The 26,617-nt window shown below is 39.0% G+C and overlaps 1 protein-coding gene across 10 annotated transcripts in view; it reads left to right on the top strand.

Moving 5' to 3' along the window:
* Window positions 1–26,617, top strand: part of NSD1 (nuclear receptor binding SET domain protein 1) — a 136,592-nt gene that overhangs the window by 47,232 nt on the left and 62,743 nt on the right. For all 10 annotated transcript variants that reach the window (XM_079916869.1, XM_079916870.1, XM_079916875.1 and 7 more), the window contains 3 exons: window positions 2,802–2,937; window positions 12,586–12,758; window positions 14,999–17,570. In XM_079916869.1, the coding sequence (XP_079772995.1) occupies window positions 2,802–2,937; window positions 12,586–12,758; window positions 14,999–17,570 (2,881 nt within the window). The remainder of the gene's footprint in view (window positions 1–2,801; window positions 2,938–12,585; window positions 12,759–14,998; window positions 17,571–26,617) is intronic.

Consider the following 26,617-nt stretch of genomic DNA (forward strand, 5'->3'; position numbering starts at 1 on the left):
TAGTTGTGGCACGCGAGCTCAGTGGTTGTGGGTCGCGGGTTCTAGAGTGCAGGCTCAGTAGTTGTGGCACACGGGCTTAGTTGCTCTGCGGCATGTGGGATCTTCCCGGACCAGGGATCGAACCCTTGTCCCCTGCATTGGCAGGCGGATTGTTAACCATTGCGCCACCAGGGAAGTCCCTGTAGACTTTTTAATGATGGCCATTCTGACTGGTGTGAGATGGTACGTCATTGTAGTTTTGATTTGCATTTCTCTAATAATTAGTGATGTTCAGCATTTTTTCATGTGCCTGTTGGCCATCTGTATGTCTTTGGAGAAATGTCTGTTTAGATCTTCTGCCCATTTTTTGATTGGGTTGTTTGTTTTTTGTCATTGAGTTGTAGGAGCTGTTTGTATATTTTGTAATATAGAGTCACATTGTTTGCAAATATTTTCTCTCATTCCATAGGTTGTCTAGGATGTTAACTTTTTGTTGTCATAAATAACTGCTTTAGATATCTTTTTACAGTTCTTTTACTTTTTTGGATTATTTCCTTTGGGTTAAGATATTGGGAGTAGAATTAATAGTTATTTTCATTTTCATGGTTCGTGGTAGAGCAAGTGTTTCTTTCCTGGTTTTATTATGTCTTAGGGTGCTGATGCTGAATTAACTGACTTGTTTAAGGTGACACAATTTGTGATAGAGTCAGAAGACAGCTCATTACTGCTTTGTGTGATTCTGGCTTCTGGCTTTAAGCAGTACCACTCATGGTCTTTCTTATCCATCTGTTATTGAAGCCTTGTGTTTTATGGCTTTACTTCCTGATCACTGATATATTCCTGATATATTACTACTACAGTCACTTTGTAGTAGTAATATATGGCAAAGACAGAACCAGTATCATGTTATAGATTGATTATGGCTGAATTTGTCATAAAGCATGTAATAATCATGGGGTTTTATTGTTATTGGGATAGTAGTTGAGAGTTTGGGATCCTGAGTTGGACTGCCCAGGTTTGAATCCTGTCTCTGCTACCTACTACATAACTATATGACTATAGGCATATAGTAACATAGGAGTAATAATATAGTATCTACCTTAAGAGGATTAAAGGAGGAACAGTGCCTGGTATATAGCAGACATCAAGTAAATGGTAGTATATTTAAAGTCGTTTAGGACTCAGATAAATAAGCAAGTCCATATTTATCAATGATTGCCAAATAAATGATTACAAATCAGATTGTATCCGAAATTTATGGGAACCTACTTAAATTGTAGTTTTCAGTACAGGGGCATGGAAAAGAGTTTTCTATTCCATCTTGGTATCATGGTTTTAAAGTTTCAAAGCCAACTAGCTCTGAAGTAATTTTTTTTTCTGACAACTTACAGAATGATAACAGGCAAAAATGGCCCTTGGGGCTTGCTTTTCAAAAAAAAATGTTTTAAAAGTTGTAGTTTCTGTCTCATTTCCGAGTAACTCTATATACATGAAGAACTAATGACACTATTTTCAATAAGGGTATTCTGTGAGATTTACTTCTCTCTGAATGCACAGTCTTAAAGTTGAATGGTAACTTACAAATCATTGAATTGAGCCCAATACTTTGATATCCTTGAGCCCCAGGTATTACTCATCATTTTTATTTGAATGATTTCAGTCAATTCATGCAGCATATTCTTTATTGGACACTTAATATGTACTAGGTGGGTACTGTTTTAGGCATTAAGGAGGGACGACTGAGTCTGAGGGAGGAACTCACCAAGCCTTTTTTAGGACATAGCATTTATAGAAAATCATAATATTTGTATGCCCCCTTGGAGTAAATGGAGTAGGTTGTCCTTTGTCCAAGTACCTTAGGTGCTGCTTTTAGCTACCCAGAAACAGCTCAGCACATGTGAACTCCTTTGTGTGGTTTATGGCTGCGGGGGGAGCTCAGTCCTACTAAACACAAAGCCATCTTCCTCTCAGAGGGCAGGAGACCTCCGTACTGTTGATGCGGTGTTAAAGGCATGGGTATAGGTTTAGAGCTGAGATGGAAGCATTTGGATTGCAGATTAATTAGGTATTATTTTTGGAGAAAAGATGCAGCCAGGGTCTCTGCATTGGATATGTCCAGGGAGCTTGATTCATATTGTGTTGTGCTTCAATGGTATCCCTTGGAGTTGGGCAGTGTACTGTTCTGGATGCAGCCTCTCTTGCATGTCCTGGGAAAAATATGTCAGTTGTGCTGACATTGCCAGAATCTAGCCTGTAGCTTTCAGGATTATTTCAGTAGGCCATTATTGTAAATTAATTAATAAGAATGTCTGTGTTTGAGAAGGATGTAGAGTATCACCTGCAGAAGGGACCACAGTCTCCCCTTCCCCCAGTTTACTGAGATAAAGTTGGCATATGTAGTGGTATCAGAGTCTCTTGACATTGTTAAATTTCTTCCACCCCCTACCCCCCACCCCTGTTGTGTTGTGATCCAAGGACTTGGGCAAAGATATCTTTTCCTTGGGATGATTCTGTTTATCTATTATTTCAGTTTTTAGCTCTTTAAAAATTTGAAATAGCTTATTTATTTTCCTAGAATGTAGGTAGTTTACTTATGTAAAGCAAATGTAAATTGAGAGCTACTACTGACTTTATAAAGCGCTGTGTTATAAATAGTTAAGACAGTAATTTTTAATTGTACTTATTTTGTAATTGTGGTTAAGCTGGAGTGTTTTCATCTAGTATTCATTGGTAATGCTTTCTCAGAAGGCTAGTGGAAAGATGATATGTTGTTTCAAAAGGTTCTGATTTTTATTGATGCCCCATGTTTTGTCTGTTTCAAGTGTCAGCCCAAGAAAAAGGCTACGCCACTGAAGTATGAAGTTGGAGATCTCATCTGGGCAAAATTCAAGAGACGCCCTTGGTGGCCCTGCAGGATTTGTTCTGATCCGTTGATTAACACACACTCAAAAATGAAAGGTAATACTTGCAGTTGATTATACATGATAAAATACAGTACGGAATTGTCAACTTGCAGTTTCCGTTAGTAATAATTCATTCTTACCTTTGAGCATTTTGTTAATGAATTGTTATTATGTATTTTGTCTTTTCTGGATTTTTTTTTAAGGTTTGTTTTATTTTACTCTATGATTTAAAAATTCTCAATTATTCTATCTGTAGATGCCAGAAAATGTTAGGCTTATTAGCTAAAGTCTACATTGTCCAGAATCACTTTTCAGTATATTTATGTTTTTCTACTTCAGTCTTCAGGTTTGTATCATTTTTGTTAGTTTTAAAGCTGAAACAGTTATAAAGATTGCTTATAAGTCATTTTGAATTTTAAAGTCTTGATTTAGACTATTCTCTATAGTTGCTAAAGTTTGTTACTTATTTGGTTGTTCTGTATGAATCTTACGTGTCTTAACTTTAAAATGGTATAAGGGGCTTCCCTGGTGGCGCGGTGGTTGAGAGTCCGCCTGCCGATGCAGGGGATGCGGGTTCGTACCCCGGTCCGGCAGGATCCCACACGCCGCGGAGCGGCTGGGCCCGTGAGCCATGGCCGCTGAGCCTGCGCGTCCGGAGCCTGTGCTCCACAACGGGAGAGGCCGCAGCAGTGAGAGGCCCGCGTACCGCCCAAAAAAAAAATGGTATAAGATAAGGGCTCAAACTTCATTTTGAGCTCCCTCTTTCCTGTTAAGATAGTTTGTGATTTTATTGTAGTTTTAATATATGTTTTAGGTTTTAAATTGGTTATATACACACAAGATTAAAAAAATCTCTGGTCTGCCCCACTCTTTACCTCTCCTTTCAAAAAGTAACCAGCTGTTATTAATGTTTCTTTCTAGACTTTCTTTATGTAAATCCAACTATATAGTTTCATCTCCCTACCCCCTTTGATTTAATTTAACGTAAACATAGCATATTGTATGTATGTTCTACAGGGTTTTTTTGGGGGGGGTTAAAAATTTTATTTATTTAATTAATTTTTATTTTTGGCTGTGTTGGCTCTGTTGCTGTGCACGGGCTTTCTCTAGTTGTGGTGGATGGGGGCTATTCTTTGTTGCGGTGTGCGGGCTTCTCATTGCGGTGGCTTCTATTGTTGCGGAGCACGGGCTCTAGGTGCGTGGGCTTAAGTAGTGGTGGCTGACGGGCTCTAGAGCACAGGCTCAGTAGTTGTGGCACGCGGGCTTAGTTGCTCCGCGGCATATAGGATCTTCCCGGACCAGGGCTCGAACCCGTGTCCCTTGCATTGGCAGGCGGATTCTTAACCACTGTGCCACCAGGGAAGCCCCTGTTCTACAGTTTTTTCACTTCTTGGAGATTTTTCCATTGAAAACTTTTTTTTTTTTAAACAGCTCTATAATTTTCCTCTTTTTGAATATGGTGTACTTTATATAACCATTCCCCTGTTGATGGATATTTAGGTTGTTTCTAGTCTTGTGTTAGAAAGATTACACATAAAATACATACGTATACACATACACATGTGTGTTTGTGTGCATACAAAACAGTGCTATAAATAATAACTGTGTTTCATGTATTCATGTCTGTTTATCTGTAGGATAACTTGCCTAAAGTAGTATGTTGGATTTTATTTTATATTTTGAATATTAATAGTGAAGTTCCCAAAGACCTTTATAGCTCACTGTTTAAAGAAAATGATATCAAACTTTGTGACCTGTTTGGACATTTAAATTCTACTGTAGAAAATTCTTTTAGTCCTCCCCCTCTACCCTTCCTATGCCTGTGAGACTGATGGTTTCTTACTCATTGTGATATTCTTTATATGCACTAGTTGGGTCTATGCCATTTGTTCAACAAGTAATAAGTACATTCTATAGGTACTATGCTAGCTAGGTATTGGGATCCAGTAATTGGCAAAACATTTTGCTTCCCTTTGTGTATAATTAGAGTCCAGTTAAAGGGTGAAGGCACCAGCAAGTAATCAGACAATTAGATAGTTAACTGAGAGGTGTGTTCAAGGCAAAATATTGATGTACAGTCACTGATATTAGTGGGGGTACCTAACCTGGACTTTTGGTTCAGGGGTAGTCAGGGCCAATTTTGCTAGTAAAATTATCTTTGATCTGAGACCTGATAGGACAAGTAGGAATTAACCAGGGAAAAAAGATGGTTCCAAGCACAGAAAGTAGTATATGTTCAATCCCTGAAAGGGCTGCCGCCCATAGACTGATGGAAGGTGGTACAGTATGAGGCTGGAGAAATAGATATGGGTCAAATCATGCAGCATTTTGTAGACTTCATTAACAATTTTGTATTTTTTCCTAAGAACAATAGGATACCATTAAAGAGCTATGAGCAGAGGGAGATGTGATCTGATTTGTGTTTTTTAAAGTTCACTCTGAGTGCAGTGTGGAAAATGATTTGGAGAGGGACACAAATCAGAGGAGATAATCAAAAGGGTCATTGCAGGGATTATGGTGAGATTATAGTTGTGAATAGGGAATGAAGAACTATTTAGGAGATAAAATCTATATGATTTGCTAATGGACAGATAATGGGGAGTGAGGGAGAATGAAGCCTAAGGTTTCTATACCTCAGGCAGGTTCCCAAGTCTTTAGCTTTACCAGTACATACATAGTGTCCTCATTTACTGAGAGCACTGGAACATCTATAACTTAGAGATGACATCTGCTTGTTGATATTAGTCAAAGCCATGGGTAGGGCATGGATGAGATGGCCTTGGGATAAAATATATGGTGAGATAAAAGGTGGCTCTGAGGAAGCCAACGTTTGAGGTCTGTAAGGAGGAGACTTCAGTGTGCAAAAGAGACGGGGGAAAATCAGAGATGGAAGAGAAATACCAGGAGAATATGGTATTGATGGTGACTAGAGCGTTGCTGTTGTTGTTGTTGTTTGCCGCTGCATGAGGCATGTGGGATCTTAGTTCCCTGACCAGGGATGGAGCCCACGCCCCCTGCAGTGGCAGTGTGGAGTTTTAACCACTGGACAACCAGGGAATTCCCTAATAATAGTTTTTAAAAAGATGTTTCTTAACTTGGTTTATTAGAGCATAGAATTAGTGTGGCTCTTTATAGTACTGAAGGGAACTAATATTTGAATAAACCTATTGTCCTAAAATTCCTACCCATGACTCTGTCTTCCTGACACCTTCCCTTCATAACCACTCTTGGAGGAATCATCAACTTTCTCCACTTCCAGATGGCCACTCGTTTCTGAACGCACTGAAATTTCTCATTCTCTCCTTTTATTCCACTAACCTTGTTCTAAGCAGAGTCATTAGTGACCTGGTAATACAGTGGATACTAGTTTTTAATTTTTTGGTTGTCTGGTGCAGGAAAATTCTTCCTCGTAGTAACTATCTATCTTGTTCTTGACTTTCATGTTCTCTTCTCCTCCTTCTCCTTCTCCTTCTCCTTCTTTCCATCCTTATTAACTCTTGAGTTTTAACTGTCATCAGTAAACTGAATTCATATCCACAGTGCTAGTGTTTCCCCAGGCTTCAAATCTGCATCCCAACTCTATACTTGAAGCTTTCACCAGGAGGTCCTTTAGGCAGTTAAGGTCAGCTTGTTTAAAACTGACCTAATTATTTTCCTCCTCAAACCAGTACTTTCTGTTTCATTTCCTGCCTTAGTGAATAAATTACTGCCACTTAGTCACTTAAACCAAATACCAAGTAGTTACCCTTTCTTCCTTCTTGTGTCCTATACCATTAAGTCTTTTTCCTTTTTTTAAAACAGCTTTATTGAGATGTAATTCATATAGCATACAATTCACCCCTTTAAAGTATACAATTAAGTGGTTTTGGTAAGTCACAGAGTTGTGTAACCAGTAAATTTTAGAACATTTTCACCACCCCAAAAAGAACCCCATGGGGACTTCCCTGGTGGTCCAGTGGGTAAGACTCCACACTCCCAATGCAGGGGGCTGGGATCGATCCCTGGTGGGGGAACTAGATCCCGCATGCATGCCACAACTAAGAAGTCCGCGTGCCACAATTATGAGGTGCATACCACAATAAAGATCCTGAGTGCCGCAACTAAGACCCGGCACAGCCAGATAAATAAATAAATATTTAAAATAAAAAAAAAAAGAGGAGAAGGAAAAGAAAACCCATGTCCTTTACCTACCTTCCCCCTAATCTTTTTTACCTCCCGTACCCCTTTGCCCTAAGCGACCAGTAGTCAACTTTCTGTCTCTATAGATTTGCCTATTTTGGATATTTAATATAAATGGAATCATATAATATGTCCTTTGTGACTACTTTTTTTACTCAACATAATGTTTTTAAGATCTATCCATGTATCAGTGCTGCATTCCTTTTTGTTTTTTTTTTTTGGCTGCATTGGGTCTTAGTTTCGGCACATGGGATCTTCCTTGAGGCACACGGGATCTGTTGTTGCAGCAGCGTGAGGGCTTCTCTCTAGTTGTGGCCTGCGGGTTTTTCTCTCTCTAGTTGTGGTGTGTGGGCTCCAGGGTGCATGAGCTCCGTAGCTGTGGTGCGCAGGGTACAGAGCACGTGGGCTCTCCATTGTATGAAATATTATACATGTTTTATTTATAAATTTATCATTTGATGGGCATTTGGACTGTTTCCACCTTTTAGCTATTACGAACAGTGCTGCTGTGAGTATTCATGTATAAGTGTTTATGTGGACATATATTTCCTATCTTTTGGGTTTATACCCAGGAGTGGACTTGCTGGCTCTAATGGTAACTCTGTTTGACTTTTTGAGGTACACGCACAGACACACAGACACACACACACACATACACTCACACTCTCCGCCTTGGCTGCACCAGCTTGTGGGATCTTACTTAGTTCCCCAACCAGGGGTGGAATCCGGACCCTGGCAGTGAGAGTGCCGAGTCCTAACCACTGGGCCACTAGGGAATTCCCTGACTTCTTTTTTTTTTAATTTTTATTTATATTTATTTTTGGCTGTGTTGGGTCTTCGTTGCTGCACATAGGCTTTCTCTAGTTGTGGTGAGTGGGGGCTACTCTTCCTTGCGGTGCACAGGTTTCTCATTGCCATGGTTTCTCTTGTTGCAGAGCACGAGCTCTAGGCGCACAGGCTCTAGAGCGCAGGCTCAGTAGTCACGCAGGCACAATAGTTGTGGCTCACGGGCTCTAGAGCGCAGGCTCAGTAGTTGTGGTGCACGGCCTTAGTTGCTCCACGGCATGTAGGATCTTCCTGGACCAGGGCTCAAACCTGTGTCCCCTGCATTGGCAGGTGGATTCTTAACCACTGCGACACCAGGGAAGCCCCCTGACTTTTTTTTAATTTAAATTTTTTATATAAATTCAGGTGTACAGCACCACAAGTCTAATTACCATCCATCACCATACAGTCTCCCCCGTTCACCCATTTTGCCCATCCCCCTTCCCCTCTGGTAATCATTAATCTGATCTCTGTATATATGAGTTTTTGTTTTATTTTGTTTGCTCACTTGTTACGTTTTTTAGATACTACATATGAGTGAAAACCTATAGTATTTATCTTTTCTCTGTCTGATTTATTTCACTTGGCAAAATTCCTTCAAGGTCCATCAGTATCGCAAATGGCAGGATTTTATTCTTTTGTGGCTGAGTAATACTCCATTGTGTATATATACCATATCTTCTTTATCCGTTCATCCGTCAATGGATACTTAGGTTGTTTCCATATCTTGGCTGTTATAAATAACGCTTCAGTGAACATAGGGGTGCATATATATATATTTTTTTAATTAATTAATTAATTAATTTTGGGCTGTGTTGGGTCTTCGTTGCTGCACATGGGCTTTCTCTAGTTGTGGTGCACGGGCTTCTCATTGCAGTGGCTTCTTTTGTTGCAGAGCATGGGCTCTAGGCACATGGGCTTCAGTAGTTGTGGCGCATGGGCTCAGTAGTTGTGGCATGTGGGCTCTAGAGCGTAGGCTCAGTAGTTGTGGTGCATGGGCTTACTTGTTCCACGGCATGTGGGATCTTCCTGGACCAGGGCTTGAACCTGTGTCCCCTGCATTGGCAGGTGGATTCTTAACCACTGCACCACCAGGGAAGCTGACATATTATCTTTTTGAATTAGAGTTTTTGTGTTCTTCAGATAAATACCTGGGAGTGGAAGAGCTAGGTCTGCCAGACTGTTTTGAAAAGCTACTGTACCATTTTACATTCTCATCAGCACTGGATGAGGGTTTTAATCTCTCTATATCCTTACTACCAATTGTTATCTGATTTTTTTGGTGGTAAAAAATATATGTAACATAATTTTATCATTTTATCTATTTTTAAGTTTATAGTTTAGTGGCATTAAGTAAATTAACATTTTTGTGCAATTATTACCACTAGCCATCTCCAGAACTTTTTCATATTCCTAAACTGAAACTCTGTTAACAATTTAACAATAACCTTCAGTCCCTGGTAAATGTTGTGTTACGTGTATCATTCATTTGCAAGGCTCAATAATTCCATTGATGTATAATGTTCAATAATGTTCCATTTTGTTCATGCTTTCATCCTTCAGTGGACATTTGGGTTGCTTTCACCTTTTGGCTATTGTGAATAATGCTGCTATAAACATTGGTGTTCAAGTATCTTTTCTATCTGACTTTTTTTTTTTTTTACATTTAATTTAATTTAATTATTATTATTTTTAACATCTTTATTGGAATATAATTGCTCTACAGGGGTGTGCTGGTTTCTGTTTTATCACAAAGTGAATCAGCTACACATATACATATGTTTCCATATCTCTTCCCTCTTGGTTCACCCACCCTCCCTATCCCACCCCTCTAGGTGGTCACATTCTATCTGACTTTTAATTAATATCTAGTCCTTTTGATTTGTCTTCTTAAAAAAAATCTTTCATATTTTGTTCTTTTAATTCCCATTGCTACCACCTTAGTTTAGGTTTTAGTCATCTTGAGTATATACTATTTTGGTAATCTCTGGTCTCCTGAGTTTCCTGTTTCCTGTTAAATGTGTTATTCAGAGGTCAAGGAGATTTATCTTTTTAGGATGGAAAACTGAGCCTGTGGTTCCACAGTTTAAATGAGGTTCAGGGCCAACAGGATAATGGTCAAACTCTTAACATGGAGGGTCTTAGTGTGGCACATGGGATCTCAGTTCCCTGACCAGGGATTGAACCTGTGCCCCCTGTGTTGGAAGCGCAGAGTCTTTTTTTTTTTTTTTTACATCTTTATTAGAGTATAATTGCTTTACAATGGTGTGCTAGTTTCTGCTTTATAACAAAGTGAATCAGTTATACATATGTTCCCATATCTCTTCCCTCTTGTGTCTAGAAGCGCAGTCTTAACCACTGACCACCAGGGAAGTCCCAGTGGTCAAACTCTTAACATGGTATCCAAGCTGTTCAGGTCTGGCCACTGCTTACCTGCTTAGTTTCCCTTTCCTTCCACTTTATGATTTAGTGTTCTGAACTACTTGCAGTTCCTAGCTATTTCATTCGTTTTATTCATTCATGTCTTTGAGGGTTCTGAGCCCTTATATAGGAATTCTCCCCTCAACAAACTGTTTACCTTTAAATTTTCTGCTCAGGTGTCCCATTTGTCCTCCAGTTAATGATTTTTCACTTTGAAAAAAGTGAATGTTAACAACTAAGTGTCCATCGATAGATGAATAGGTAATGAAAATGTGGTATATATACATAATTGAATATTATTCAGCCATACAAAAGAACGAACCTTGCTATTTGTGACAACGTGGATGTACCTGGTGGGCATTTTACTAAGTGAAATAAATAAGAGAGAGAAAATATAAATACTGTATGATCTTACTTATATGTGCAATCTAAAAAAACCAAAATTGAAAAAACAAAACCAAGTTCATGGATACTGAGAACAGACTGGAGGAGCAAAATGGGTGAAGGGGGTCAAAAGTTATAAACTTCCATTTATAAAAGAAATGTCACATGGATGTAATGTATAGCATGGCAACTATAGTTAATACTGTATTGTATATTTGAAAGTTGCTAAGAGAGTAGATCTTAAAAGATCTCATCACAAGAAAAAATCTTTTTATAACTACGTGTGGTGACGGATGTTGACTAGACATTGTGGGGGTCATTTTGCAATATATATAAATATCGAATCATTATGTTGTATACCTGAAACTAATGTTATTTGTCAGTTATATCTCAATTTTAAAAAATGCCATCACCAATAGATACTATCGAATAGTAAAATGTAGTGTACTCAAGACATACTTGAAAAATTAAAAAAAAAATGAATGTTCATGTTATCGCAATTAGCATGCTGTTTTACCATAATCTCTTTATACTGTATATCTCTTACCCACCAGGCAATGAGTTCTTTTCAGTCCTCTGTATAGTGCTGGGACGTCATGAATGTTCAGTCTGTGTTAGTTGAATTTACTTATTTATGGGAGAATGATGTACTTTTCAGACTGACTTTAAGAACCTGTGTGTATGTGTGTGTATGTATGTGTATATATACACATACACACATTTAATCCCCCTTTATAGGTGGTTTCTATTGATGTGTTTAATTTAGTAGGTAGAGACTAAGGAGTTCAGGTTTTTTTGTTTGTTATTTTTACAGAACTTGTTTTTAAAATGTACAATAAAACAAAATTTTACCAGGTTGTAATTCAGTGTGAGTTAAAGTGAATTTTTATATAAAATGATTTCCTTTTCTAAATAGAGACAAATCATTACATCTGTGTAGCCCTGACTATATTTCTTTTGTGACATTTTTTACTGGTATGAAAAATGCAAAGATGGTAAGTGTGTAGAAGATAACACATACTAGGTAAATTTGATTATAATCTTTTCTGGATGAGATTTGTATTTTTATTTTTGGTAATTGTATGCATAGAACTTTGGACAGCCAAGAAACTATAGAATAAGTGGATTTTTGGTCGGGAGGGGGCTGTTGAGATTTCCTTTTTTAAAAAAAAATTCTGTAGTTTGAAATATCAAGTTTCACTTTCTCTGCAAAACCAATGTTTCACTCTGAATTTTCCCTGTCTGAAGTCGTTGGATTTATTATTCTGTCTATAAAATGGAGATTATACTACTTATATTTTAGAGTTCATTGTTGTGAAGAATACATGCAAAGCACCTAGTATAGTACCTTGCCCAGAGTAGCTATGTCATAAATGTTAGCACATCATACGTGGCATGGTGTTGAAACATTTCTTCCTCCTTGTATTTTAGCATAATGTTTTAAGAGTTTATTTGGTGGTTAGTTCTTGTTGATTATTATATTTGTGATGCTGTGGCTTATCATATGCCTTTTGTGATTTCTGGTAATGAGGGTATAAAATTTTATAGATTGATGGTAGAAAAAACTTAGTTGTTATATTAATTTGTTATATGATTAGCTAATCATCCTCCAACTGGTTTGGAATATATAGCATATCATCAGACCAAACCATTAAATTCTTTCATTACACTCTTAACCATTTTCTTGTCACATAAATTGAAAATTGAAAATTTACCTTCTATCTGACCTACTTCAGAGTTTCTTGTTCTGTAGGTTTTTTAGCTTGTTGAGTTTTTATTTTATTTTAGTTTTAAGTGAAAAGAGGCTTCTTTGGCCACTGCTATGTGGCTGTTCTCTTGATGATGAATATCAGTTTTTTAAAGCAATGACACTGTGGTTTTTATTTTTATCTAGTTTCTAACCGGAGGCCCTATCGACAGTACTACGTGGAGGCTTTTGGAGATCCTTCTGAGAGAGCCTGGGTGGCTGGAAAAGCAATCGTCATGTTTGAAGGCAGACATCAATTTGAAGAGCTACCTGTCCTTAGGAGAAGAGGGAAGCAGAAAGAAAAAGGATATAGGCATAAGGTATTTAAAAAAAAAAAAAGCCTCTCAAATTATCTTCTTGGGTGTAGGTAGGGAGGGTTTACAGGATCAATCAAAGGAAGAAGTATTATATTTTTGGAATATAAGTTATTTCCTTTGGTAGTAGGATGTTGGTGAGAAAAATTGGCAGAAAGCAAGTTTTTTTGCAGGGATGAGATGGGGCTAGCCTTCCAAATATTTATACTCAATTTTTTGAGAAATGATTTCAGTTAACTTCTGCCATGTCACTTAGATGTGATAGTAAAAAAAGGCATGATCAGTCATCTTTGGTTATATCTGATGTAAGAAGAAAATGATCATCAAAATGAAATATTCTACTTTTCACTCTCTGGATTAATTATTTCTCTTAAAAATGAGAAAGATAAGACTTTAAACATTTTTGTTTTGTTTGTTGTTTTGGTTTTTGTGTGTGGTTGTTAAGGCTTAAGCAGTTTCAAACCTGGTTATGTTTTAATAAAGAACGTGATGTTTTTGTTTCATTTGCTTGATGTGTTAAAGTTTTGGCTGTTTCTTTTGATACTCCTTTATAGTCTATTCTAGAAGAAGAAATAGTTCCTCTTAGATTTGTGTTTCAGACTTTTAGACTATTTTATAAGAATCACAGTTAGGATAATTTTTGGTCAGTATGCAGTCCCTGCTATTTACAACTGGAGTTCCTTCCTCTGTAAAGCTAATGTAATAATATGTACCTTGTCAAACTGTTGTGAGGATTAGAAATAAATATTTTATATGTCATACATCTGATGCTCTGAAACAACTAGTGTGTGCTATTGTTAGGATAGAATAGAAGAGGATAACTTTATCCTTTCTAATACTTTGGGTGGTTGGTGGTGGGGAGGTGTCAGAGTTTTTGTGTCAAGCCTTTAACTATGTAGATTAACCAACCCCCTTTTCAGAGGAGTTCTCTAGGGCTTTCAGGTTCTGGAAAATTGATTTACTATGGTCATAGTTAGAAAGTCAATGGGTGTGTGTTTGTGTGTAAAGTAAACCAGATGATCAGTTTATTGCTTTATAAGAGGAGGCTTCCTGTCTAGTGGCCTTAATTTTTACATGGTCAGCAGAACATGACCTTTCACAAGTATTAAAGTGTTTGTGAACACTAACTGATAGAACCTTGACTGACATTTATTGTATGAAGCCAGGGAGGGAAATAAGTGTCTTGAAAATTAGGTATATTTCACAGAGCCTCAATGTCCTTATGCTGTGAGGAATCAAGAAAAGAGCATATGTAACTTGTCATACATCCAGGGTGTATTGATGTCTCTGGACTACATGTTTAAGCCCAGGACACTGCTTGGTTATAATCCAGATTTAAAAGAAAATTAATTAATTAATTTTTTTGCTGTGTTGGGTCTTTGTTGCTGTGCGCGGGCTTTCTCTAGTTGCGGCGAGTGGGGGCTCCTCTTCGTTGCGGTGTGCGGGCTTCTCATTGTGGTGGCTTCTTTTGTTGCAGAGCACAGGCTCTAGGTCCACGGGCTTCAGTAGTTGTGGCGTGCGGGCTTAGTAGTTGTGGCGCATGGGCTTAGTTGCTCCGCGGCATGGGGGATCTTCCAGGACCAGGGATCGAACTCCTATCCCCTGCATTGGCAGGCGGATTCTTAACCACTGCACCACCAGGGAAGTCCTTATAATCCAGATTGTATGTAACACGTATAGAAGAATCTTGATTAGCCAAGGGCCTGGTGATAACCAGAGTTCCAAATTTCATTTCTTCTAGGGCAGGTCTGCCTTACTCATTTCTCCAGTCCTAGTTTCCACATGCATCTCCTTTCTTTAGCCTTTTGCTTTCTCTTTTATGTAACTGAGCAAGTGCTTGGCCTTCATAAGTCAGGAGGGAAATCTTTATTCTAAGGTTGGAGGGGTAAGTAGGAGTGGTCTGGTTATTCCTTGATTTAGTAATATAATGTTGATTAGTAATGTAATGTTGTAGTCTAATTTATGGTGCACTCTTTTGTGCTTTTAATGGTAAGGGGAGTGGAGGGTTTATGGGATCAATCTTTCTCCAGTGATAGATCTTAGTGGTAGAACTAGTGTTGAGGAATCCCCATTAGCTAAGTTCTGGGTGAACTGTGGGTGTTGACCACCTGGCAGTCCCATAAAAGAGCCTTGAAGAAGCACAAGCCTTGGAAAAGCTTCTGATTTGAGAGGTGTTCACTGATCATCTGCCTGTTTCCCCTTCTATTTCTTAGACTAGTGATAATCTTTTTCTCTTTAAATTTAAGGTTCCTCAGAAAATTTTGAGTAAATGGGAAGCCAGTGTTGGTCTTGCTGAGCAGTATGATGTTCCCAAAGGGTCGAAGAACCGAAAATGTGTCACCAGTTCACTCAAGTTGGACAGTGAGGAGGATATGCCGTTTGAGGACTGTACAAATGACCCTGAATCAGAACATGACCTGTTGCTTAATGGCTGCTTGAAATCTCTGGCTTTTGACTCTGAACATTCTGCAGATGAGAAGGAAAAACCTTGTGCTAAGTCTCTAGCCAGAAAGAGCTCTGATAATCCAAAAAGGACTAGTGTGAAAAAGGGCCACATGCAATTTGAAGCACATAAGGAAGAACGGAGGGGAAAGATTCCAGAGAACCTTGGCCTAAACTTTATTTCTGGGGATGTATCTGATAAGCAGGCCTCTAATGAACTTTCCCGGATAGCAAACAGCCTCACAGGGCCCAGCTCTGCCCCAGGAAGTTTCCTATTTTCTTCTTGTGCAAAAAACACTGCAAAGAAAGAATTTGAGACTTCAAATTGTGACTCTTTACTGGGCTTGTCTGAGGGTGCCTTGCTCTCTAAACGTTCTGGGGAGAAGAAGAAACTCCAGCGAGGTCTGGTGTGTAGTTCAAAAGTGCAGCTCTGCTATATTGGAGCAGGTGATGAAGAAAAGCGAAGTGATTCCATTAGTATCTGTACCACTTCTGATGATGATGGAAGCAGTGATCTGGATCCCATAGATCATAGTTCAGAGTCTGATAATAGTGTCCTTGAAATTGCAGATGCTTTCGATAGAACAGAGAACATGTTACCTGTGCAGAAAAATGAAAAGGTAAAGTATTCTAGGTATCCTGCCACGAACACTAAGGTAAAAGCAAAGCAGAAGACCCTCATTACTAACTCACACACAGACCACTTGATGGATTGTACCAAGACAGTAGAGCCTGGAACTGAGACGTCTCAGGTTAATCTCTCTGATCTTAAAGTATCAACTCTTGTCCGAAAACCCCAATCAGATTTTAGAAATGATGGTCTTTCTCCAAAATTTAACACACCATCAAGCATTTCCAGTGAGAACTCAATAATAAAAGGTGGGGCTACAAATCAAGCTCTGTTACATTCGAAAAGCAAACAGCCCAAGATCCGAAGTATCAAGTGCAAACATAAAGAAAACCCAGTTGTAGTAGAACCGCCTGTTGCAGATGAGGACTGCAGTTTGAAATGCTGCTCTTCTGATACCAAAGGCTCTCCTTTGGCCAGCATTTCCAAAAGTGGGAAAGTGGATGGGCTAAAACTACTGAGCAACATGCATGAGAAAACCAGGGATTCGAGTGACATAGAAACAGCAGTGGTGAAACACGTTCTGTCAGAGTTGAAAGAACTCTCTTATAGATCCTTAAGTGAAGATGTCAGTGACTCCGGAATGTCAAAGCCATCAAAACCATTACTTTTTTCTTCTGCCTCTGGTCAGAATCATATACCTATTGAACCAGACTACAAATTCAGTACATTACTAATGATGTTGAAAGATATGCATGATAGTAAGACCAAGGAGCAACGGTTAATGACTGCTCAGAACTTGGTCTCTTATCGGAGTCCTGGTCTTGGGGACTGTTCTACCAGTAGTCCTGTGGGGGCTTCTAAGGTCTTGGTTTCAGGAGGTTCCACTCACAATTCAGAAAAAAATGGAGATGGCACTCAGGATCCAGTCCGTTCTAGCCCTAGTGGGGGTGACTCTGCACTGTCTGGGGAGCTATCTACCTCCCTACCTGGCTTGGTGTCCGATAAAAGAGACCTCCCTGCTTCTGGCAAAAATCGTTCAAACTGTATTACTAGGCGCAACTGTGGTCGATCAAAGCCATCCAAATTAAGAGATGGTTTTTCAACCCAGATGGGAAAGAACACAGTGAACCGTAAAGCCTTAAAGACAGAGCGCAAAAGAAAACTGAACCAGCTTCCAGCTGTGACTCTTGAGGCTGCACTGCAGGGAGACAGAGAGAGTAGGGGTTCAGAGAATAGCTCCTCCAGAGGTGAGGCAGAAGACCCTGGTAAAGAAGAACCCCTTCAATTAATGGGCCATTTAACAAGTGAAGATGGTACCCATTTTTCCAGTGTTAATTTTGATAATAAAGTCAACCAGTCTGACCCTGATAAAGTTCCTGAAAAAGACCCCTCTTTTGAAAACAGAAAAGGGACAGAGCTGGAGTCTGAAATCATTAGTGAGAATGATGAACCCACTAGTGTAAATCAAGTGGTGCCTAAAAAGCGGTGGCAGCGTTTAAACCAAAGGCGCACTAAACCTCGTAAGCGCACTAACAGATTTAGGGAGAAAGAAAACTCTGAGGGTGCCTTTGGGGTCTTGCTTCCCGCTGACCCTGTAAAGAAGGGAGATGAGTTCCCAGAACAGAGACCTCCTCCTTCGACGAACATACTAGAGGATGCACTGACAGATCCAAATCATGCCGACTGCTTAGATTCAGCTGGGCCACGGTTGAAAGTTTGTGATAAATCCAGTGCCAGCAATGAAGAGGTGGAAAAGGAGCCAGGAATTCCCAGTTTGACCCCTCAGCCTGAGCTCCCTGAACCAGGTAAGGACTCCTGACTGTGAAAGAAAGGGACTAGAGGAAGTGATGATAATGATACCCTTCTGAAGTTGGTCTGTTTTCATGGAAGGCCTAAGTGTAAGTTGGGAGGGAAGGATTATCACTTGAAGTGAAGAAAGGACTTTAGGAAGAAGGATCTGAATTTTGAGGACCAGGTTTCCATATACTTTCAGAAATTGTTTTACCAAGAAGCTCTTTTTTCTTTTGCTTTTATTGAGTCTCAAGAACATTTTGTTCCTGCTCCCCATTTCCTACCTTTTTCAATCTGTGAACTTTTGGGGACTCAATTTGGTATTGTAAGTATTAAGGAAGGTCCTCCTGTTATGTAGACAAAGGGGACGTGCTTTTGAAAAAGTGTAAGTGTTCTGTAGTACTTATTTGAAGGCCTTAGATGTCTTGCATCCCTTCTGGAATGAGGTTTGAGAATAAATTTTTAAAAATATGAAGTACCAGGGTATCCTTCCTTAGCAGCAGAGGGAAAACAGCAGGAGTCTTTCAAAATATAATATTATACAATATTGTTATTGAGGATAAAACTGCCTTTCCTTAAACATAAGTTTTCAATGTTGTTTACCATAGTAGATTCTAACAGCTTTATTGAAACATAATTCACTGACCATAAAATTCACCTGTTGAAAGTTTATATACTTCAGTGGTTTTTTAGTATACTCAGAGACTTGTGCATCTATAAACATGATTAATTTTGGAACATTTGCATCACCCCAAAAAGAAACCTTGTACCCTTTCTCAATCTCCCTTCATTTCTCCCCAATCTATAGATTTGCCTGTTCTGTACATTTCATGTAAATGGAATCATACAATATGTGGTACTTTGTTTTTTTTACTTAGCATGTGTATCAACGCTTTATTTTTATTGTGGTAAAAAACACATGAATTCACCCTCTGAACAAGTTTAAAGTGTATATTACAGTATTAACTGTATGCACATTGTTGTATATAACACCATTTATTGAAGAGACTATCTTTTCCGCATTGTAAAGTCTTAGCACCCTTGTCAAAGATAATTTGACCATACATGTAAGGGCTTGTTTCTGGGCCCTCTATTTTGTTTCATTATCTATATGTTTGTCTTCATGGTAATATCGTATTTTTTTTTTGTTTTTAATTACACTTATTTATTTAATATTTTTGGCTGTGTTGGGTCTCTGTTGGTGCGCGCAGGCTTTTCTCTAGTTGCGGCGAGCAGGGGCTACTCTTCGTTGTGGTGCATGGGCTTCTCATTGGGTGGCTTCTCTTGTTGCAGAGCACGGGCTCTAGGCACATAGGCTTCAGTAGTTGTGGCCCTTGGGCTCAGTAGTTGTGGCTCACAGACTCTAGAGCGCAGGCTCAGTAGTTGTGGCACACGGGCTTAGTTGCTCCATGGCATGTGGGATCTTCCCAGACCAGGGCTCGAACCTGTGTCCCCTGCATTGGCAGGTGGATTCTTAACCACTGCGCCACCAGGGAAGTCCTATCATATTGTTTTGATTACTGTAGCTTTGTAACATGTTTTGAAAACACAGTGTGTGAGTCCTCCATCTTTGTTCTTTGTCAAGATTATTTTGACTATTTGGGGTCCTTTGAGATTTCCTGTGAATTTTAGGATGTCTTTTTTCTATTTCTGCAAAAAATGCCATTGGGATTTTGATAGAGCAGTGAATCTGAAGATCGCTTGAGTAGTATGGACATTTTGTTAATGTTAAGTCTTTGAATCCATGAACACAGGATGTCTTTCCATTTATTTGTGTTTTTAATTTCTTTCAGCAATGTTTTATAGTTTAAGTGCCCAACTCTTTCACTTCCTTGGTTAAGTTTATTCCTAAGCGTTTTTATTCTTTTTTATGCTATTATAAGTGGGATTGTTTTCTTAATTTCCTTTTTGAATTGTTCATTATTAGTGTGTAGAAACAACTGATTTTTAAAATAAATAAATAAATAAATAAATAAATTTATTGATTGATTTTTTAAATAAATTTATTTATTTATTTATTTATGGCTGCATTGGGTCTCCGTTGCTGTGTGTGGGCTGTCTCTAGTTGCGGTGAGCAGGGGCCACTCTTCATTGAGGTACGCGGGCTTCTCATTGCGCTGGTTTCTCTTGTTGCGGAGCATGGGCTCTAGGTGCGTGGGCTTCAGTAGTTGTGACATGTGGGCTCAGTAGTTGTGGCTCATGGGTTCTAGAGTACATGCTCAATAGTTGGGGAGGATGGGCTTAGTTGCTCCGCGGCATGTGGAATCTTTCCAGACCAGGGCTCAAACCTGTGTCCCCTGCATTGGCAGGCAGATTTTTAACCACTGTGGAAGTCCCACAAGTGATGTTTGAATGTTGATTTTTTTACTGAATCCATTTATTATTCTTACAGCTTTTTTGTGGAATCTTTAGGGTTTTCTTTACATTAGGTCATGCCATCTATGAACAGAGATCATTTTACTTTTCCCTTTCCAATTTGGATGCCTTTTATTTCTAATTCTTGCCTAATTGGACTTCTAGTATTGTGTTAAATAGAAGTGTCAAGAATGGGCATTCTTAGAGAAAAAGCTTTCAGTCTTTCACCATGGACTGTCGTGTTAGCTGTGGGATTTTCATAAATGACCTTTATTTTAGATTATTTCCTTCTGTTTCTAGTTGAGTGTTTTTTATCAGGAAAATGTGTTGAATTTAGTCAAGCCTTTCTGCATCAATTGAGATGGTCATGTGATTTTCTTCCTTCTTTTAATGTGTTGTATTACATTTATTGATTTTTGTATGTTGAACCATCCTTCCATCCCAGGAATGAGTCCCACTTGGTCATGGTGTATAATCCTTTTAAAGTGCTGCTGTTGAATTCAGTTTGCTAATTTGGTGAGAATTTTTGTGTAAGTGTTCATAAGGGATATTGGTATGTCTTTTTAAAAAAATTTTTTTATTAACGTGTATTTGTCTGGCTCCCCCGTCTTCCATTTTTTGGAAGAGTTTGAGAAGGCTCGGCATTAATTCTTATTTAAATGCTTGGTAGAATTCTCTAGTGGAGGCATCTGATCCTGGGGCTCTTCTTTCTTGGGAAGTTTTTGATGACTGATTTAATCTCCTTACTATAGGTTTTCTATTTCTTCATGATTGAGTCTGGGTGGATTGCATGTTTCTAGAAATTTATCCAACTCTTGTAGGTTATCCAATTTGTTAGCATATAATTGTTCATAGTAGTCTCTTAAAATTCTGTTTCTGTGGCTTCCATTGAAATGTCTTCTCTAATTTCTGGTTTTCATTATTTGTGTCTCCCTCGCTCTCTCCATCTAGCTAAAGGCTTGTCAATTTTGTTGATTTTTAAAAAACAAACTCTTAGTTTTGTTTGTATTTTTTAAAAATTCTCTATTTTGGTTATTTCTGCTGTAATATTTATTACTTCTTTCCCTTTGCAAATAAACTTTGTGCTTATTCTTTTTCTTATTCCTTGAGTGTAAAGTTAGGTTGTTGATTTGAGGTCTTTTTTCTTTATGTATGCGCTTCGTGCTGTAAACTTCCCTTTTAGTACTTCTTTTTGCTACATCCCGTAAGTTTTAGTATATTGTGTTATTGTTTCCATTTGTCTCAGAGTATGTTCTAATTTGAGGGAGGAGATTTCTTCTCTGACCAATTTGTCGTTCAAGAGTGTTAATTTCCACATATTTGTGAATTTTTTATTTCCCAACTGCTCTTCATTTTAAATTTCATTCCATTGTGATTGGAAAAGATACTTGGTATGATTTCAGTATTTTTAAATTTGTTAAGACTTGTTTTGTGATCTATTATGTGATCTATCTTGGAAAATGTTCCCTGTGTGTTTGAGAAGAATGTGTATTCTGCTGCTGTAAGGTTGAGTGTTCTGTATTTGCCTGTTAGGTCAGGTTGGTCTACAGTGATGTTCAAGTTCTCTGTTTTTCATATTGATCTTCTGTCTGGTTGTTCTCTTCATTATTGAAAGATTAAACTCTTTTAAAAAATATTTATTTATTTTGGTTATGCCAGGTCTTAGTTGTGGCTCACGGGCTCCTTAGTTGTGGCATGGGAACTCTTAGGTGTGGCATGGGAACTCTTATTTGCAGCATGCATATGGGATTTAGTTCCCTGACCAGGGATCGAACCTGGGCCCCCTGTGTTGGGAGCGTGGAGTCTTAGCCACTGTTTCACCAGAGAAGTCCCTAAATTCTACTGTTATTGTTTTACTGTCTGTTTCTTCTTTCATTTCTGTTACTGTTTGCTTCATATATTTGTGTGTTCTGATGTTACATACATATTTATTTTTGATTGTTTATGATTGTTATCTTTTAAAATATGTTTATAATTGTTTATTTTCCAGGTAAATTGATTCTTTTATCATTATATAATGTCCTTATTTGCCTCTAGAGATAGTATTGGCTCAAGTCTATTTTTTCCATTTATGACTACCTCTGTTCTCGTTTACATGTAATATCCTTCATCCTTTTGGTTTCAGTCTATATGTCTTTACATCTAAGGTGATGTTATCTTGTAGAAAGAATATAGTTGCATCTTGTTTTTTTCAGTCCATTTAGCCACGCTATGTCTTTTGATTGAGCATTTTAACCCATTTACATTCAAATAAATTATTGACAGGGAAGGACTTATTGCCATTTTAATTGTTTTCTGTTTTGCAGCTAATCTGTCCCTCTATCTCTCTTGCAGCCCTCCTTTATATTTCTTTGATTTTTTTATATTGATATACTTTGATTTCTTTCTGATTTTATCTTCTATAGGCATTTTCTTTGTGGTTACCATGGGGCTTACATAAAACATTTTATAGTTATAGCAAACTGTTTGGAGCTGGTAACAATGTAACTTCAATTGTGTACAAAAACTCTACTCTTGGGGCTTCCCTGGTGGTGCAGTGGTTGAGAGTCCGCCTGCCGATGCAGGGGACGCGGGTTCATGTCCCTGTCTGGGAAGATCCCACATGCCGCGGAGCGGCTGGGCCCGTGATCCATGGCTGCTGAGCCTGCGTGTCCAGAGCTTGTGCTCCGCAACGGGAGAGGCCAGAACAGTGAGAGGCCCGTGTACCGCAAAAAAACAAAAAACTCTTTTACATCTTCCCATTCCCACTTTGTTATTGATGTCACAAATTACATGTATTCATTAACATAGTTTTATAATTATAGTTATTACTTATGTTTTTGTCTTTTAAATTCAATACCAGACTTAAAAGTGCTTTATATGCCACCATTATAGTATTAAAGTATTGTATTGGTCTATATATTTACCTTTATCAGCTATTTTTATTTTATATGCCTTGGTGTTGCTGCCTAATGGCCTTTTTTTGTGTGTGTCCACGTGGTTTGTGGGCCTCTCACTGCTGTGGCCTCTGCCATTGCGGAGCACAGGCTCCGGACATGCAGGCTCAGCGGCTATGGCCCATGGGCCCAGCCACTCCGCGCCATGTGGGATCCTCCCGGACCAGGGCACGAACCGGCGTCCCCTGCATCGGCAGGCGGACCCTCAACCACTGTGCCACCAGGGAAGCCGCCCCCCTAATGGCCTTTTGTTTCAACTTTTAGGACTCCCTTTAGCATTTTTTTGTAAAGCAGATCTAGTGGTTATGAACTCAGCTTTTGTTTTACATTTTAAGAAAATTTATTTAATTTATAGTTTTGGCTGTGTCAAGTCCTTTTTTAAAAAAAATAAATTTATTTATTTTATTTTTTGGCTGCTCTGGGTCTTTGTTGCGGCGAGCGGGGGCTACTCTTTGTTGCTGTGCGCAGACTTATTGCAGTGGTTTCTTGTTGCAGAGCATGGGCTCTAGGTATGCGGGCTTCAGTAGTTGTGGCATGTGGGCTCAGTAGTTGTGACACTTGGGCTCAGTAGTTGTGGTTCACAGACTTAGTTGCTCCATGGCATGTGGGATCTTCCCGCACCAGGGCTCGAACCCATGTCCTGCATTGGCAGGTGGATTCTTAACCACTGCGCCACCAGGGAAGTTCATGTCAGGTCTTAGTTGTGCCATGCAGGGTCTCCGTTGAGGCGTGTGAGATCTTTATTTGTGGCACGCAGGCTCTTCGTTGTGGCACCGGACTTCTCTCTAGTTGTGGTGTGTGGGTTTTCTCTCTCTAGTTGTGTGTGGGCTCTGTAGTTGCGGTACACGGGCTCTCTTGTTGAGGTGCTCGAGCTCAGCAGTTCTTATGTGTGGGCTTAGTTGCCCTGCAGTATGTGGGATCCTAGTTCCCTGACCAGGGATTGAACCTGTGTCCCTTGCATTGGAAGGCAGATTCTTTACCGCTGGACCACCAGGGAAGTCCCGGCTTTTGTTTTAGAAAATTCATTTCATCTTCATTTTTGAAGGACAGTTTTCCAGATTATAGTAATCTTGGTTGGAAGTTTTTAAATTTTAGCACTTTGAATATATCATGCCACTCTCTTCTGGCCTGTAAGGTTTCCACTGATAATCTAATGTGAGTTCCCTTGTCCTTGACTAGTTGCTTTTCTCACTTCTTTCAAGATTCTCTCTTTGTCTTGGTCTTTTGATAGTTTGATTATAATGTGTCTCACTGTGGGCCTCTTTGAGTTCATTCTGGCTGGAGATCTTCAGCTTCTGATATGGGATGGCCCATTTCCTTTTTCAGATTTGGGAAAATTTTGACCATAATTTATTCAAATTCTCTCCTCCTTTTGGAACTCTCTTAATGTGTGTATTGGTTTGCTTCAATTTTTTTTCTTTTTTCTTCTCTGACTTGATAATTTCAAATGACTTGTGTTTGAGTTTGCTGATTCTGTCCTATGCTTAAGTCTGTTGTTTAATCTCTCTATTGAATTTTTCAATTCAGTTATTATGTCCTTAACTCCAGAATTTCTGTTTGGTTCCTTTTTATAGTTTCTGTCTTGTTGATACTCTCAGTTGTTCATGTTACTGTTTTCATGGTTTCTTTTAGTTTTCCGTGTTTTCTTGTAGATCATTGAGCTTCCTTAATACAATTATTTTGAATTCTTTCCCATAATTCATAGATCTCTGTTAGTTTCTGGAGATTTATTTTGATCCTTTGGGCCATGTTTCCTAGTTTCTTCATGTACTTCATGAGTTTTTTCCCCTGAGTTTTTTGGGTTTTGTCTTTGTTTTTGGCTGTGCCACGCAGCATGTAGGAATCTTAGTTCAACCAGGGATTGAACTCGTGCCCCCGTAGTAGAAGCTCGCAGTCTCAACCACTGGACCACCAGGGAAGTCCCCTTCCCCTGAGTTTTGTGAGTTTGACACTGGCTTCATACAGGGGAAGACTCACCAATCAGCTTGGCTAGAGATTCTGGGGACCTCTGGAACCTTTTTTGGAGGATGGGCTTCTCTGGGCCTGTGTGTGTAATTTCCTAATTAGAGAGGTTTGTCCATTTCTTTTTCAGGAGCTTGTAATCTCTTGCTTCTTCTAGTGTTTTTCTGCAGTACTGAAGGTTAGCCATTGCTACTGCAACAAGCTTTCTCACTCTCTTTAATTCTCAGTGGTGCCTAGGTATCTGAAGCATGTTGGCTCTCTGTCAGCTCCCAGAAGCAGGCAAAACAGATACTAGTCCCTTGGGCAGTTTTCTAAAAATCTGGATTGCCAAATGCTCCCTTCTTCTCCCTTTGTAGAGAGAAGCCAAGAGTTGAGTGCCTTCTCCCAATCTTACCAAGCCCTGCTGGCCTCCATCTGTGTCACTACAGGCCCTCTGGTTCCACAACATGCTGCCCAGTCTTTCATTTGTTTTCAGTGCCCCGAGGAGTCCAGACTGTGTGGCTTCTGTTTGTGCTCCCAGTCAGGTTAGACAGAAACTGGCCCCTTGGGAAGCCCTATGAAAAGCTGGAATTTTGAACATCCCCACCTCCATTCCCCAGCTTTGAGGGGGAGGTCAGCTGTGCTTGCTTTCTGAGTGGCAATCTCAGATAAAGTGAATTGGCTCTTGTAATCCATTTCAGTGCTATTGTTCTTGGCTTTGCACTTGCCCTGGGGTATTGTAACTTCTTAACTGATTTCTAGAGTACTCATAAAGGTATTTTGATGCATATATTGTTAGTTTGGTATCTCTGAGGGAAATAATGTGGGGACTTTCTATTCTGCCAGCTTGCTGTTGTCTGCTCTTGCTTCATGCCTTTTTAATGCCAAATAATATTCCAGTGTACAAATAAACCATGTTTTATTTATTGTTTCATCAACTGATCAACATTTGGATTGTTTTTACTTTTTGGCCTTTATGAATAATGCTGTTATGAACATTCGTGTGCAGTGTTTTGTGTGGAAGTGTTTTTATTTTTACTGTATACCTAGGAGTGGAATTCCTGGGTCATTTGGTAATTATATGTATAAGTTTTGAGGAACTGCCAGAATGTTCAGTAGTTGTGGCACGTGGGCTCAGTAGTTGTGGTGCTCGTGCTTAGTTGCTCCATGGCATGTGGTCTTCCCAGACCAGGGATCAAACCCGTGCCCCCTGCATTGGCAGGCGGACTCTCAACCACTGTGCCACCAGGGAAGCCCTGCTTGTTTTTTAATTGGGCTATTTGTCTTTTTATTATTGAATTGTAAGAATTCTTTACATGGTCTAGATATAAGTCCATTATTAGATATGATTTGCATATACTTTCTCCTGTGGGTTTACCTTTTATATTCTTGATTATATATTTTGAAGCACAGAAGCTCTTAATTTTGATGAAGTCTGGTTTGTCTGTTTTTTCTTTGATTCCTTGTGCTTTTGGTGTCATACTTAAGTACCCATTGCCTAATCCAGTTGTCTAAGCACCATTTGTAGAAAAGGGTATTCTTTCACCATTGAATGGTCATGGCACCCTATTTGAAAATCTTTTGACCATAAATGTGATGGTTTATTTCTGGGCTCTCAGTTATTTTTTATTGATATGTATGTGTGTCTTTATGCCAGTACCACAAAGTCTTAATCTTTGTAGTAATTAATTATTGTAGCTTTGAAATCAGAAAGTGCAAGTCCTCCAACTTTATCTTTTTTCAAGATTGTTTCGGCTTTGCATTTCTGTATTTATTTTAGGAGTTTCTTATCTTTTCTGCCAAAAAGCCAGCTGGAATTTAGATAGGGG

Source organism: Stenella coeruleoalba (assembly GCF_951394435.1).
Source record: "Stenella coeruleoalba genome assembly, chromosome: 3".
Lineage (NCBI taxonomy): Eukaryota > Metazoa > Chordata > Mammalia > Artiodactyla > Delphinidae > Stenella > Stenella coeruleoalba.